This window comes from Furipterus horrens, unplaced genomic scaffold (genome assembly GCF_987537825.1).
Source record: "Furipterus horrens unplaced genomic scaffold, mFurHor1.1.pri manual_scaffold_3, whole genome shotgun sequence".
NCBI classification, from domain to species: domain Eukaryota; kingdom Metazoa; phylum Chordata; class Mammalia; order Chiroptera; family Furipteridae; genus Furipterus; species Furipterus horrens.
This window is the reverse complement of record NW_028327173.1, coordinates 46,394,516-46,409,613: the sequence shown is the minus strand read 5'-3', so window position 1 is coordinate 46,409,613 and position 15,098 is coordinate 46,394,516. Positions and strand designations below refer to the sequence as shown.

General features: G+C 36.2%; 1 protein-coding gene across 1 annotated transcript in view; it reads right to left on the bottom strand.

The window, feature by feature from the left end:
* The window catches only part of CACHD1 (cache domain containing 1), a 199,587-nt gene that overhangs the window by 110,398 nt on the left and 74,091 nt on the right, over window positions 1-15,098 (bottom strand). Inside the window, exon 2 of the mRNA XM_090269564.1 lies at window positions 9,399-9,461. Coding sequence (XP_090125690.1) covers window positions 9,399-9,461 — 63 coding nt within the window. The remainder of the gene's footprint in view (window positions 1-9,398; window positions 9,462-15,098) is intronic.

Genomic DNA, 15,098 nt, shown 5'->3' with positions numbered 1-15,098 from the left:
TGGCAAGTTCAAAGGCATAGTCAAGGCTGAGATCAGGAAGCTTGTTATCAATGGAAAGTCCATCTCCATGTTCCATGAACGAGATCTCACCAACATCAAATGGGGTGATGCTGGTGCTGAATATGCTGTGGAGTCCACTGGTGTCTTCACTACCTTGGAGAAGCTGGGCTCACTTGAAGGGAGGAGCCAAAAGGGTCATCATCTCTGTCTCTTCTGTGGATGCCCCCATGTTTTTGATGGATATGAACTGCATGAAGATTGTCAGCAATGCCTCCTGCAACATGAACTGCTTGACCGCCATAGCCAAGGTGATCCATGACAGCTTTGGCATTGTGGAGGGACTCATGATCACAGTCCATGCCATCACTGCCACTCAGAAGGCCATGGATGGCTCCTCTGGGAAGTTGTGGCATGTTGGCCGAGGGGCTGCCCAGCACATCATCCCTGCTTATGGCGCTGCCAAGGTGTGGGCAAGGCCAACCCTGAGCTGAATGGAAAGCTCACTGGTATGTCCTCCCATGAACCGCCCCCTATATGTCCATTGTGGATGTAACCTGCTGCTTGGAGAAAGCTGCCAAATACAATGACATCAAGAAGGAAGTGAAGCAGGCATCAGAGGGCCCCCTCAGGGGCATCCTGGGCTATACTGAGGACCAGGTTGTCTCCTGCGACTTTAACAGTGACATCCACTCCTCCACCTTCGAATGCTGGGGCTGGCATTGCCCTCAATGACCACTCTGTCAAGCTCATTTCCTGGTATGACAATGAATTTGGCTACAGCAACAGGGTAGTGGTCTACATAGCCTCCAAGCAGTAAGAGTCCCCTGGACCACCAGCCTCAGTGACAGGAAGAGAGACCCTCAGCTGCTGGGGAGTCCTTGCCCCAAATCAATCCCTTAACACATGGAGAATCTCCTGACCTAAACCCTCTGAAGAGGGGAGTGCCTTACGGAGCCCTACCTCGTCATGCACCATCAATAAAGTCACTACACCCAGCTAAAAAAAAATTCATATGACAGTTTAAAGCAAAAACACTAACACTTGTGTGTAGTTTGTAATATTTGCAGATGTAATAGATAAGATTACCTGAGCATAAAGAATAGTTATAGGGAAATGGAGTGATAAGGTTATGAGGGTTCTATATGTTACATAATGATAAAATATTAACACTAAACAGACTGAAATAAGTTAAGGATATATATTATAATTTCTAGAGTATACACTTAAAGTATGTTAAGAAACATAGCTAAAAATAAAATATATTGATATGAAATTTTAAAAAATATTCAAAAATCCAGAAGAGGGTAGGGAAGGTGAAACTAAGAAACAAAAACCAGAGAGGAAGATGGAAACAATAAAACTGTTCACCCAAAGTCAACAAACTTAATATTAATTGACTAAATAATACCAATTACAAGACAGAAATTGTCAAATAGCTTTCAAAAAGTCTCAACTATATTCTATGTAAAGAAACACACTTTCAGTAATAGAGACATTGAGAGTATAAGCTTATGAAAAGAGACACCATGCAAACAGTAGCACACAAAGACTGGAGTGACTATATAAATATCAGGTAAAATAGACTACAAGGAAAGAGCACTATCACCAGAGATGAAGAATGACATTTTATAATGTTACAAGTAATTCATCAGAAGATCTAACAATCTTAAATGTATACATGCCTAATCATTAAGTTTCAAAATACATGAGATAAAAATATACAGAACTAATGTGGAAAATGTACAATTCCACTATTACAGTTGAAGATATTAACATTCCTCTTAGCCAGTGATAGAATAAGACAAAATGAAAATCAGACCCAAAATAAGTGATTTGAACTATCCACCAGCTTAACCTAAAGGATATATAAAGAACACAATAACCAACAACTGTAGACTACACATTCTTTCATAGTTCACATGGTATATTCATCAAGACAGAGCATATGCTGGATCATAAACCCAAATTTTAAAAATTAAGAAGAATTTAAATCACACAGAGTATGTTCTCTGACCACAATGGAATTAAATTAGGAATCAGTAACAATAAGATATTTGAGAAGACCCCAAATGTTTTGGAAACTGCACAAAACACTTCAAAGTAGTATGTGGATACAAGAAGAAATCACAAGAGAAATTAGAAAATATTTTAAAAGCAAATGATAATGAAAATATATGATATCGAATTCTGTGGGATGTAACAAAGCAGTGCTTAGAGGAAAGTTTAGAGCTTTAAATTCTTGGGGAAAAAACCGTATAAAACTCAATAACCTAAAATTCCAATTTAAGAATAAAAAGAGAAAAATTAACTTAAAATACAAGGAAGGAAATAATAAAGAACACAAGTCTATGAAATATAAAACAAACAAAAGAAAACTAATGAAGTCAAGTTTGAGTAATAGTTCTTTTTACCAGCTTGCCCACTTCAAAAGAATTCTGATGTCTTCTAAAATTAGCTGCTGCCAACAATCAATAGTTTATGAAATACTGCATTAATTATAAAAATATGCTTGCCATTTCATTGAATAAATAATTACTAGAGCATCTGAGAAAAACTTAGAGCAAATTCTTGAAATAGTATCTCCACAGTGACTGATTCCTTTAGGGATCCAATCAAGTGTCTCTAGAGGCTCTTTCTCCTTTTGTTTCCTCTCCACTCCTTTTTTTATGGACAATGTTTTGCTATCTTCTGGGGCTCTTGATCAAACTTTATTTTTCTTGATTTAGGTTCAATTTTTTATAATGTCTTTATGTGTTCACCCAACTTAATTTCTTAAAGTATTCAAAAATGTAGTCAATGGGAGGTGTTCCACACAAGAATGTGTGCATGGGATTTGTATTTTCCTGAGGCTGTTGCCATAGTTTTTTGGCAGCAAACTACATATACTGAATTAATTAAAGATTCAAAACACATTGTTAAGCAATTCTGAACCACATTCTGAAGGTTAATTTAAAAGAAATAATGAGAAAAAGTAAAGAAGTCTATACCATAGAGAGTTTTGTGGTAAGAGTCAAGAATCACAAAATGTTTTTTATTAGTTTTAATTACTTTGTTCCCCTAACCAGAAGATATTAACAACATGTTAGATTTAATGCCAAGTTATATAGTATGCACAAGTCAGATCCAGCTCTCAATAAGATCTGACTAGTAAGGAGGAGGGTAAGAACCCATGGGGCTCTAGTTTTCATTACCCTGAAGAAGAAATGATGGATAAAAAACTCAAGTCAGGATTCTACATAATATAGAACATCAAAAACATGCATAAATAAGTGGTTCTTTTCCAAGTAAGGAGTAAGGATCGTGAACTAAAATTAAGAGTAGATAGGTCAACAATCTACTTTGAATAACCAGTCTCTTTTTGGCTTATCAAATAAATCTTATAAGCAGTTGTAATTGTTCTTGTAATTGTTAAGAGGCCAGTGTCCTGAATGAAAACAAAAACCACTGTTGGAGGCACTGAGTCCCCAAACATGGGGAAAGCCAGAAATCTGGGAAATAAACCAGTGCCAGACCCTGCTTTCACCGTGAGAATGTGCGCATAATCTGGAGATCCTGAGCTTCCACTTTGGAGACAGCACAGGGCACCAGGATAGGAGATAGAGTTAAGGGCTTGGCCAAGATGGAAAATCTGATATTGAGTTGGCCAAAAAGTCCATTTAGTTTTTTCTGTAAAATAAAACACACATTTTTTATTTTCACCAATAATTTTATTGATTTGGATATTTTGAGTATGTCGGCTATCTTCCATGTGGTATAACGATGATTGTTCTTAATTAATGTCTCAATCTGGCCACAATCAACTTCAACTGTTCTACCCAACCGTGGAGCATCATCCAGAGAAATCTTCAGCACAAAACTTGGCAAATCACTTTTGATATGTGTGACCTGTCACAGTACCTTTTCCATACACTGCACAATCTTTTTCTGCATTCCAGTTGCATTTTTACCTTTCTTGAAATAATAAAGCATAATGTGCTGATAATGTTGCATATTTTCTTCAATTTTCAATATTCACCAATTTTGATTAGTTTTTTTAATGCATGCTGATATGACAGCTGTCACAATACAATCTAACAAAACCGTTTCAAATGAAGTTCAAGACAACTAAGTGTTACCAAGCAAGCTTTTTGGCCAACCCAATAGAAGACACTGCATAGACCTATAACCCAAAGAGTTCAGTATAATTGGGGAGTACAGAAGAGATAGCTAGTTTAACCAGAAAGACTGCACAGATATCTGAAAATTATAAAACTTATAAATAATAGATCAAAGAAAGAGTGATAATCAAAATTAGAATATACCTAAAACTAAACAATAAAAATAATACATATCATGTTTTATGGTCATTATTACTATACTTATGCAATACTTTTCTGGAGGCCAGTGCAGCAAGACACAGAAAAGAAAAATGTATAAGAATTAGAAAGAGAAAAAAAGGAATTAAGAGAGAATTAAAACTGTCTTGTGTGACTATATGATTATGTACACAGAAAATCCAAAGGAATCTAGAGGTAAATTATTAGAACTAATATGATGGTTTAAGAAGATAACTACATATAAAATAAATACATAAAACTCAAATAGCAACAGTTAGAAAACTATAATTTTAAAGGTATTATTTATAATATAAACCAGAATATCTAGAAATAAATCTCACATGCATGGGTTTTCAGATCTTTCGTGAACATTTTACAAAACCATGCTGAAAGACATAGTATGGCAGAATTACTAAGTACATGGAAAGCTATACATGTTAGTAAAGATATTATCTTCAAATTGACCTACAGATTCATTGTAATGCCAATTAAAATCCCAATAGGATTTTCTTTCACAATTGGACAAACTGATTCTAAAATTCATATGTAAGAGCAAATGGTCAAAAATTCCTATGTAAGAACAAAGAGCCACAGATGCTCTCAAGAAAAATAAATGAAGGGATGGGTCACCCTACCAGACATATGGTAATGGCACAATGAGAAAATTCACCAACAGAACCAAATCAAACTCACACATACACGGAAACTTAACTAATAACAGAAAACACACTGAAAACAAATGAGGGGAAAAGACAAATTATTCAATAGACAGTGCTAGAACCTTTGGAAATACATATGGGGAAAAAATAAGAAATTAGATACCTACTTCATATCCAACACCAAAATCAATTTCAGATGGATAAAAGTCTTAAATGAGAAAGGCGAAAGTTTTAGAAGACAAGGTAGGAGAACACCTTTTTATCTTTGAAGTACAAAAGAATCTCTTTAACAAAATATAAAACGCAGAAACCAAAAAGGAAAAGATTGATTTTAAAAACTATTAAAATTAAATCTTATTCTTTTAAAGGGTCTCATAAGGAAAGTAAAAAAAAAAGCACAAATTGGAAGAATATATTTATGAAACAAATATATGAATCTTATATGATGACCACTGGCCATGTGTGGCTATTACAATTAAAACTAAAATTAAATAAAATTTAAAATGAAATCACTCAGTACCTCTACCTACGTATTGGTGCTCAATAGCTCAATAGCTTGGTGGCTGCTCGGTTAGCACCGATATGGAACTAATCAGCTCAGAATATTCTCTTGGACAGCCCTGATGTAGAAGACATAGAAATTTTAAACTTCTAAAATAAACGAGTAGCCCAATTTTAAAAACAGACGAAAGACATTAGTAGACATTTGACAGGACAGAGAATACATAAAAATGTATCATAAATAGGCAAAAAGTAATTTCAACCTCATTAGTAATCAGAGTAAGACAAAAGAAACTCATTAGATACCACTTCAAACACTCCAAAATGACAAAAGATTAAGAACCAATAATATCAAGTATTGACGAGGATACAGAGCAACTCATTTCTAATGTACTGTATGAAGATAACCCCTGACAACCACAGAGGAAGTAGTTTGGCATTATCCAGCAATTCCATTTCAGAAGGGATTCTCCATCTGGGCTCAAGTCCTTCTCCTCACTGAGGGCATTAGGAAATTGTGCAGATACACCCACCACCTCCAGCTCCACCACCAGCAGCACCATTTAATTGGTGGAGGCCAGGAATAATAATGTTCCTTCAATTAAAAGAATTATCCCACCTATACTATGCACTAGAAAATATGAACAAAAATTAAAAAATTAAAACACTACAAAACCAAGTATTATCAATTAAAAATGCATGCATACACTGCATTTAATGAAATAGCACAAAGAATTGGAAAAAAAAAACCTTGGCTACAGATCTCAACATAGGTGATTCTAAGGAATATAATGCTGAGTGGGAAAGTAGTAAGATACATGAATATAAAAGATATACTTAAAATTTACATATGGAATAAAAATAGTAACACTGTATAATTATTTTGAAGATATACATATAACAAATCAACACACATACATACACAAAAGCAAAAACGTGGATAAGGTTACCTCTGGGAGAAGGAGTCTTTCTACAGAGTGGTCATGCTTTATATCTTTGGATGGGCAGTAGATTGAGATATTCATTTTAATTTCTTTACTCTCTATGTTCTTCACATGTTTAAAAAAAAAACTTCAACATTTTTTTAAAAGCCAGCTTAATTACATACTAGTTAGGACCCTTGACCTTTCCAAGTTAAAAATAGTAACTCCACCTATTTTCAGAGTTATTCTGAAATTCAAAGAAGATCTCAGGTGTGAGCAACTGTGATGGGGGACCTACTATACAATAGTAAATATAAGTGATAAGCATTTCCATAAAGATTTCATCCTGGGTACTGTCCAGGATCTCAGGGTCCAGAGTTCCTGGGCAGTTATTAATCAAGTCAAGAAGATATTAGGAGCTCTGTTTCCTTACTACAAAATGGGGATAACTCCTGTCCAATTCAACCCATAGGAGCAGCATAGTGAAGTGATAACAAAGTATTCAGGACACATGCAAATATAAGTTTTTATTGTTACTGTTACAGTGACCAGAGGACTGAAAGGGAATGAAAGTCATGTCAAAAAAGAAGAAATTATTTAGGACCTCAGTATTTTCTTTTCTTTCTTTTTTTCCTTCCAATTTCATTTGTATTGGCTTCAGGTGTACAGTTTAATGGTTAGACAATCATATCGATACTTTATACAGTGTTCCCCTTGATATACCCAGTAGCCCAACTGGCACCATACCTAGTTCTCACAACATTATTGACCATATTTCCTGTGCTTTACTTGCATCTCTGTGACTACTTCGTAACTACAAATTTCTATTTCTTAATCCCTCCACCTCTTTCACTCATCAGCCCAACCCTCCTCCCTTCTGCCAAACACCAGTCCCTCTCTGTGTCTACGAGTAGCCCCTAGGTATTTTTTAATTTAGGCTAAATTATCTCCAAATATTGGGTGCACAAAAGGTATAAGGTCTGTTTGTTCAGGGTTCTTCCAGAAAGCAGACTGGAGAGACTGGAGAAAGTTAAAAGCAAATTCTGGGTCAGTATCAGAGAAAACTCTTGACATTCAGAGAGGAGAGACAGAACTGACTATGTGGTAATTCTCCTTCATTTGAATTATTCAGGTCAAAAACAAGAGTTAGCAGAGACTCCTATTTTGGATGAAAACACAAATTGTTAAATTCTATTAAAATAAAAATACAGGTAACTTTGTGTCAAACTTATTTTGAAAGCTAGCTTACTTAACAGTCCTGTGATTACAGCTGACATCTTTTGGAGTTTCAGTTCCCTTCTCTGTAATAAGGATAATATCTTTCCTTCAAGGTTATTTAGGAAAATCAATGTGATAATAAGTTGAAATTGCCTAGCACCAGTGTTCCATAAGTGCTCCATCAGCTACTATAATTTAAAAAATTTATTACTGAACGTTGCCAAACGTGTTCACAGTTAAATGAAGCAATGACATCAGTACAAGAAAACAAAACAACTTGCACATTTAAAAACAACTAAAGGAAGAACTTGTATCTGTTACTTAAGTGAAAGCAGCAAAACTGATATCCCTGGGTCAGTTTCTTTAAAACGTTATCAAGTGGCTGTTGGGCTCCCCAAAAGTTTCCTTAAACGTGCTTTGTATAGAAATCCTCCCCCTGTAAAACCCTTTTAAATTTCATGATCCTGAAGTGCCTTCTAGCTTGCTGGGATAAAAATAACACAGGAATTATGAAGACACCAAACCACTTCATATTCATTATAATTTCAGGTCATTTGTTTTTTAAAATATCAAAACCTAAGAAAAAGAATACATATGCAACTGCTGACAACCTATAAATTTAACTTGAAGAAACCAATAAAAAATTTTAATGTCTATAAACAGGAAACGCTGAACTTCAAGACTAAACATCAGTAATTTATTATAAATAACTATCCTATATATAACTTCACTTTAATGACACTTGCAAAGCTTTTGCCTCTTGTATGCACTTCTGAAGTTCAGATCAAGTCAAGCTGTTTTCCATGAATAAAATGAAGGCAGCATCTCAGAGAATTTAAATTATTATGTGTTTTACTATAGTGATCTCTTTCCTCTGTGGAAGTTCTCAGCTATACTCTGGTTTTTAGCTTGGTCCTGTTTATTACTTAAGTTTCCAACCCAGCATCAAATTACCAGTTGATGGTCACATCGTGTAATGAAGTGGGGGGATGAGCTGAAATTAAAACCCAGAATCCTCTTTACCACCCTTCTTTTCAAGTGCAGATCAATTATTTATGACCAAGTTCGCTAACACTATGTTTTAATTTGGGAAGCAGTCTATTTGAAGCCAGCTATAAATAAAGTGCATAGAATCTGTCCTCTGAACTTTTTGACCTTACAGAGCTTTGAAAGAAGATGGAAAGGAAAGAAGCACAGGAAGAGTACAGGAAGAGGAAACAGAAATAAAAGAACGAAAGAAGCCAGTATCTACTGAGCTGCTTCTACGTCCGAGCCTTCACATGAGGATTTCATTTACGCTCAATTTGACATTACTTCATTTAATTCTCAGAATCTCATAAAGCAGATATTATATTCCTTTTATGTAAGAATGGGAACCCGCCAGTCAAAAAGGCTAAATTGCTTAGGGGCGGGGGGTGGGGGGGTGGATCACAAAGTAAGTAGGAAAACCAGAATGTGACCTGTAGTTTGTCTGATTCTAAAACCTGGGCACTTTTTCTTATATCAAATAAAATAATTTCCTAATATCTTAAAATATGAGTAGTTTAGGAATTTCCAAAGCAACAAAGGGGAATGCAACAATATTTCCAAAGTGTAGCATATGTAACAGAAAACCATCCGTATAATTATTATTTCAACTGCCTGCAAGAACCTGAAGTGTGAGGATGTCTATAAATTCATATACAGAGAACATGAAACCTCATGTGGAGACTGTGAGGAAAGTGTAAAAGCCACATCCAAGAGTCAGGACAGAGAATGTCCAGTACTAAATAACCTCTTACCTGCTGTACTTCACTTTCTCCATTTGAGATTTTCTCAGTGTAAACAAAGGAGTTGAATATCCGCTGCAACAAAAAGAAAATGATGCACATTAGATTTTCTAAATTGCACAGCCATTTTCTATATGAGGGTGTGTGTGAATAATTTGTTTACACCGCAAATAAGAGTCAAGCACAAAAAATTTAATTAAAATAGTTATTTTTCACAGAGAAATCCAAATATCAGCCAAAGTCAATCACACTTACATAAGCAATACCCAGGCATTTCTGTAGTGAAATAAACCAGATGTTACACTATATTTTTCATTTTCAAAAATACATTTAATTATAGATTTCCGGAGTCCATGCCATTTTATCCGACCAGTATAATCTGACAAAGTTGTGTTTCTCATTTAAATCCTAAACTCTCTGAATGCTGTAATTGTTTACAGACACGAAAATCCAATGTAATAAAGCTCTTTAAGAAGGATTCTTTCCATATTCTCTCATGACCCTGTCCAACTAGTACCTACCCGATATTATCCATCACCTTCGTTACCCAAGCACCCCCTCAAGAGAGTAACATAACAGGGCTTGCCAAATATGTGCAGCCTTAAGAGAAGATCCAGTTCTTACATGCCAGGAAATATGACAGTCGTGCCAAGACATTAGTCCAAACAGTGACACACAAGCACACATTCTTCCACTGCTTAGCTAGTACCCACTCCTCCATACATTGCCTGCATTTAAAATATCTCTGTAGACGTAGGACTTTTATCAAAACCTGTCATTACTAGTAAACATATAGCAACAACAACAACAAAAATGAGAATCCAAGATATGTATCTGGTAGAGGCACACACACACACAAAAAGCAGCAGCCTCCTCATTTATCTTAAACCTTTCAAGATATCTCTAGTATGCTCCAGATGAGTAAGGAGTCAGACCTGGAGACGTCAACAAAAATTTCCCCTTTGCCTTTCTATCCTTACTGCCAAGGAGCATCAGTATATGGGACAGCTTCCCAGACAGCTTAACACACCTGCATGGTTGTGATGAGGAAGACAAGTGCCAAGTTCACCAAGTACCATGCAAATGAAGGAAGATCAAGGTCCTAGGGGGTGGGGGTGGGGAGCAAATAATCTTGGGAAGAACTGAGATGGAAAGGGATGAAATTACAGTGTAGAAAATCCTAAATATGAATTATAATTTTCTAATGCTCCATTCATTCAACAGATATTTATTTTCTCTTTCTTTCCTAAAGATGACTCTTGAGAGGAAAGGTACAAATTTTTAGTAGTGGTGATAATAATAGTGGTATCGGCTACTATTTACTGAATGCTGATGATGGGGCAGACACTAGCCTAAGCACGTTGTATCTATTTACTTATTGAAGTCTCATAAAACATGTTTGTGACAGCATTGTTATTATCTCCATCATATAGATGAGGAAACTGATGCGTATTTGAGTGCCTAATGCAATGCACACATCATCCTTAGCATGCAAATTTTATTTAATCTTTATAAGAAAATCACTGCAGCTCCAGAAATAAAAAAGTAGGACCCTGGGAAGTTAAATAATATACCCAAAGTCACTTAACAAAACTAAAACTGAACCCAGGCAGTGTGACTCCATCTACAGCGCTCCTAACTCTCTCATCTCATAAGAATTTGCTCCTGCCCAAATAAAAACACTCTTGTTAAGAGCTAACACCCAAACATAATGCAGACCAACAATCCCTTATGTGAATTCCCAAATTCAAAAGACAGTGAAAATCAAAAGCTTTGCCTGACACATGTTAGTACAATATGGCATGACCTGCACTTACTTGGCAGTAAATTCTAACTTCAACGGATGTGTATTTATAGTCTTCATTAAACCATTTAGTGTGAGTATTCATTCACTTTGATGCAAATGTATTAATGCACCTGATTATAGGGTTCTGCTCCAGATCTTACTGGGGGTGTTTTATCATTAAAAGGTATTCTGAATCCTAAAACAGATCTTGTTTTAGGAAAGGGATTATGAACCTGTAGACTTCTATTCCCACAACTGCAAGTTTCCAGTTGCCTGGTAAACACCTAATAACGCTTTAAGAGGCTAGGTCAATGTCACTGCCACACACATTCCCAGGCCATATTCTATATTTTTATAGAATTTGATTTTTAAAACCTGCTCAGTACCAAGAAAACACTTTTATCAAAAATTCGCCTAACTCCCATAGCGTCTCCAGATCGTAATTAATGTGGTCAATTACTTATTCCATTTCTGGCAGTGACATTCCAGTGTTAAAGAGTAGTGAATTTCTCAGCAGTAATAAGGAATAGATGTGGGGGGAAGTGTTTGTGTGGCTGTTTCAGTCTCTGTTTTACTCATTTATTATCCTAACAATTATAAATAATGATTGCCAAAACTTTTATGTAGATCTTTTTTTATGGCTTGTAAGCATGTCTATATTCTCTACACTTAATAAATGTAGGTAGGTAAAAGAAAAACTTTAAAGCAAGGAAGAAGTTACAGAGATGAGCAACAGTGATTCTGACCACCAATTTTCTGCATCCCTGTAACCCCTCCTCCAGAAGTGAAAGATGATCTGTAATAGTTTGGGGCTCTCACCAAAGTAAAAATTTTTACCCCTTTCCTTTCCCCTGTGGGGAGGGGTGTTAGTGAGAAACCAGAAGAATGCAGACAAGTAACTCATAACTAAACAGGTCAGCCAGTGGCGTCTGGCACAAGGTGAAAAGTTCAGGCTTATGTGTGTGCACAGATCTCAAGGTACAGAGGGAGTTTCCACTACTCTAGGTCAGCGATTTCCAACTGGTGTGCGGCAAGAGGCACAATGGTGTGCCACAAGAATTTTTAAAACATGCAATATCTGATTATTTAGTCAGGGGCACTGACCTCTTTTCCCTGAGACTGTCAAATAAAAACGGGACAACAGCCAACACAATAGCCACCCAGTGGGAATGAATCAAAATTATACTGGTTTTTTGTCAGGTCGGCAAAATATTCAATATATATTTTTTGGTGTGCCGCAGAAATTTAGTAATTAGTTTATGTGTGCCATCAGAGGAAAAAGGTTGAAAATTGCTGCTCTGCGTCCACGGACAGCCCTCATTTTTCTTAAAACACAGAGCCTGCTAAACCCAGCTCTCAAAGGCTTAGGTTTAATACATTCATAGTTTATAATTTCACATAAATGGTCACATTTGATCCCTACAATAACCATATCTGGTAGGCAGGGTAGGGATCTGAAACCAATTTTACAGATTTAAAAACTATGGCTCAAAAGTTAGAAAATGTACCACAGGTAAAAAATTCAAGTGCTGAGGTCTGGACCTATGTCTGGAGTTAAAAACAAGCAGTGCTTTTAGCAAAGCTATTAAGTTTAAGTTTATTCACCTCACCTTTTCATTCCAGATAATTTAGGAATCCTAATGCATGCATGTAGGGAAAAAATAAATAAAAAATTGGGTTTTTTCTATCCATTTTATTTTAAGCAAGATATAATGTGCTGTTATAATTTTATACATATGGCCAATGTCAGGAGTAATTAAGAGTCCCAGACAAAGGTTTTATTTTTTAATGACTTTCTATTGCTATGTGAAACTGTGAAAGGAATAGAATACAGGATTCGGGGGGCTTTTGTTTTTAATTTGAGCCAAGAATTCCAAATAGTATACCTAGCTGACATTTTGATGACTTCAGGGTAAAGACTTTCTTGGTTATTAGAGGATTTGGAAAATAAAAATGGAAAAGTTTTTCTGAAATTTGAAAATCATGCGCAATCCCAACAGATCAGCTTCTTCAGTCCTCCTGGATGATTTACTCACAGTAACAGGGTTAGGGAATGGGGGGTTGGGGGGGGGGTAGGTATCCTGCATTCTATTTCCGAAATGTCACATTTCCTTATACCGGTTCCCTGGAGGAGCAAAGGAATTCCAGAAATTTGAACTCTTAATTTGAGCACTACCTACAGGGAGTCTGAACTCTCTCCTCAGTATACAAATCCCTCCAAGTAATAGCAAAGATACTGGCCACCTTTGCCCAGTACTCTCTCTCATTCCTGTCAAAATACTAGAAGTAAATATGTTTTATTGCATAGTGAAAAGATCATTAAAATGGGTGGAGTTTTTAAAAGTTATTTTAACTAGAAACATGTCACTGAGTCCTCCTTATTAGTTGCATTAATTTCCACAATAAAAAGAAAACAATAACAACAAGATGCCTTATTCTGAGGCTCATGAGAACTGGATGCTTGTGAGAACTGAGTACTATGATGTAAAGACAAACTGACCTTTCTCTCATTAATGCACAGACTTTGGAAAACTGGCAGTATCTTCTAAAGTTAATTATATGCATAGCCCATGACCCAGCAGTTACCATCCCTGGTATAAGCTGAGCAGAAACGTGCTCATATGTTTATCCAAAGAAAAGCATAAGACTGTTCATAGCAGCATTACGCATAATAGCTCCAACCTGGAAAACCTCTAAATGCTTATCAGCAATAGAATAGACAAATAATTTGTGGTATATTCACATGATGGGATATTCGGCGATGAGAATGAACACACAATTGCACCCTGTATCAACACCATGACACTCACAAACATAATATTGAGTGAAAGAAGCCAGATACTGGAAAACAAAATATCTATCACATTCCATTTAATCAGGTTCAAAAACAGGCAAAATTAAGATCCTGCTAGAAGTCACAATAGTGCTACCCTTTGTGAGAGAGGGAACAGAGCAGGGCATAATGGGGGCTGCGGGAAGGTTGAAATGCTGTTTCCTGATCTGGGTGCTGGTTGCAGGGATGTGTTCACTCCTGTGACCATTCATCAAGCTGCACATTAATGACTGTATTTTTCTGTTTATATGCCATATTTCAATAAACTTACTTTAAACATACATTCTAGGCAGTCTCTTTAAAATATACCCTAGTAAAATGTTTTTGTATGTTTTTGCTGTTGTTGTTGTTCCACTTATTTATGCATTCATCGGTTGATTCTTGTATGTGCCCTGACCAGGTACTGAACTCACAACCTTGGTGTACTGAGATGATGCTCTAACCAACTGAGTTACCCAGCTAGAGCCTTGTATGTTTTTAAAACCATACATTTTTACAAAGGACAAGAATTTATTAACTGGGTTATTATAAATACTCAAAGAAAAATCAACACCCCAATCTGTACTCCAGATGAAATTGGGACTGTACCGACTGGAGAGTCACATAGGAATTCACAGATGAGGTCTCCTGAGCCCTCCCTGAGGCTACATATTAATTGCTTCCTCACACTCTAAGTACATAACATTACTAAGTTCTCCAGCTTCCCATCCAGTGGTACTGCAACAAACCTGAATTTTCAGCAAGAAAAAAGAAAAGCTGTCTTTATTCGAGTTTCATCCAACCTGGATGTTCTAAACTTATATAACACAATTTAATAAAATCTCTTTGTTGCATATTCTGTTCCTTTATTCCCTAAGCACTGCCTTCTCCCATCTCCCCTCCAAGGGAAGTTCAATTCAAATAAAGTTAGAAATTAAGGAGTCATGTAACAATTGAATACAGTTCCCCCTACCTCTGCTGCAAGAGAAGAAAAGACACTCTGCTCTACCTGTATGTGTGTGTGCGGTGCACGCGTGCGTGTGTGCACGCGCACGAGATAGCCTGCTTTCCCTCACCTCCTACCGGCTGCACCACAGTCCTTCCCTGTCCCGGC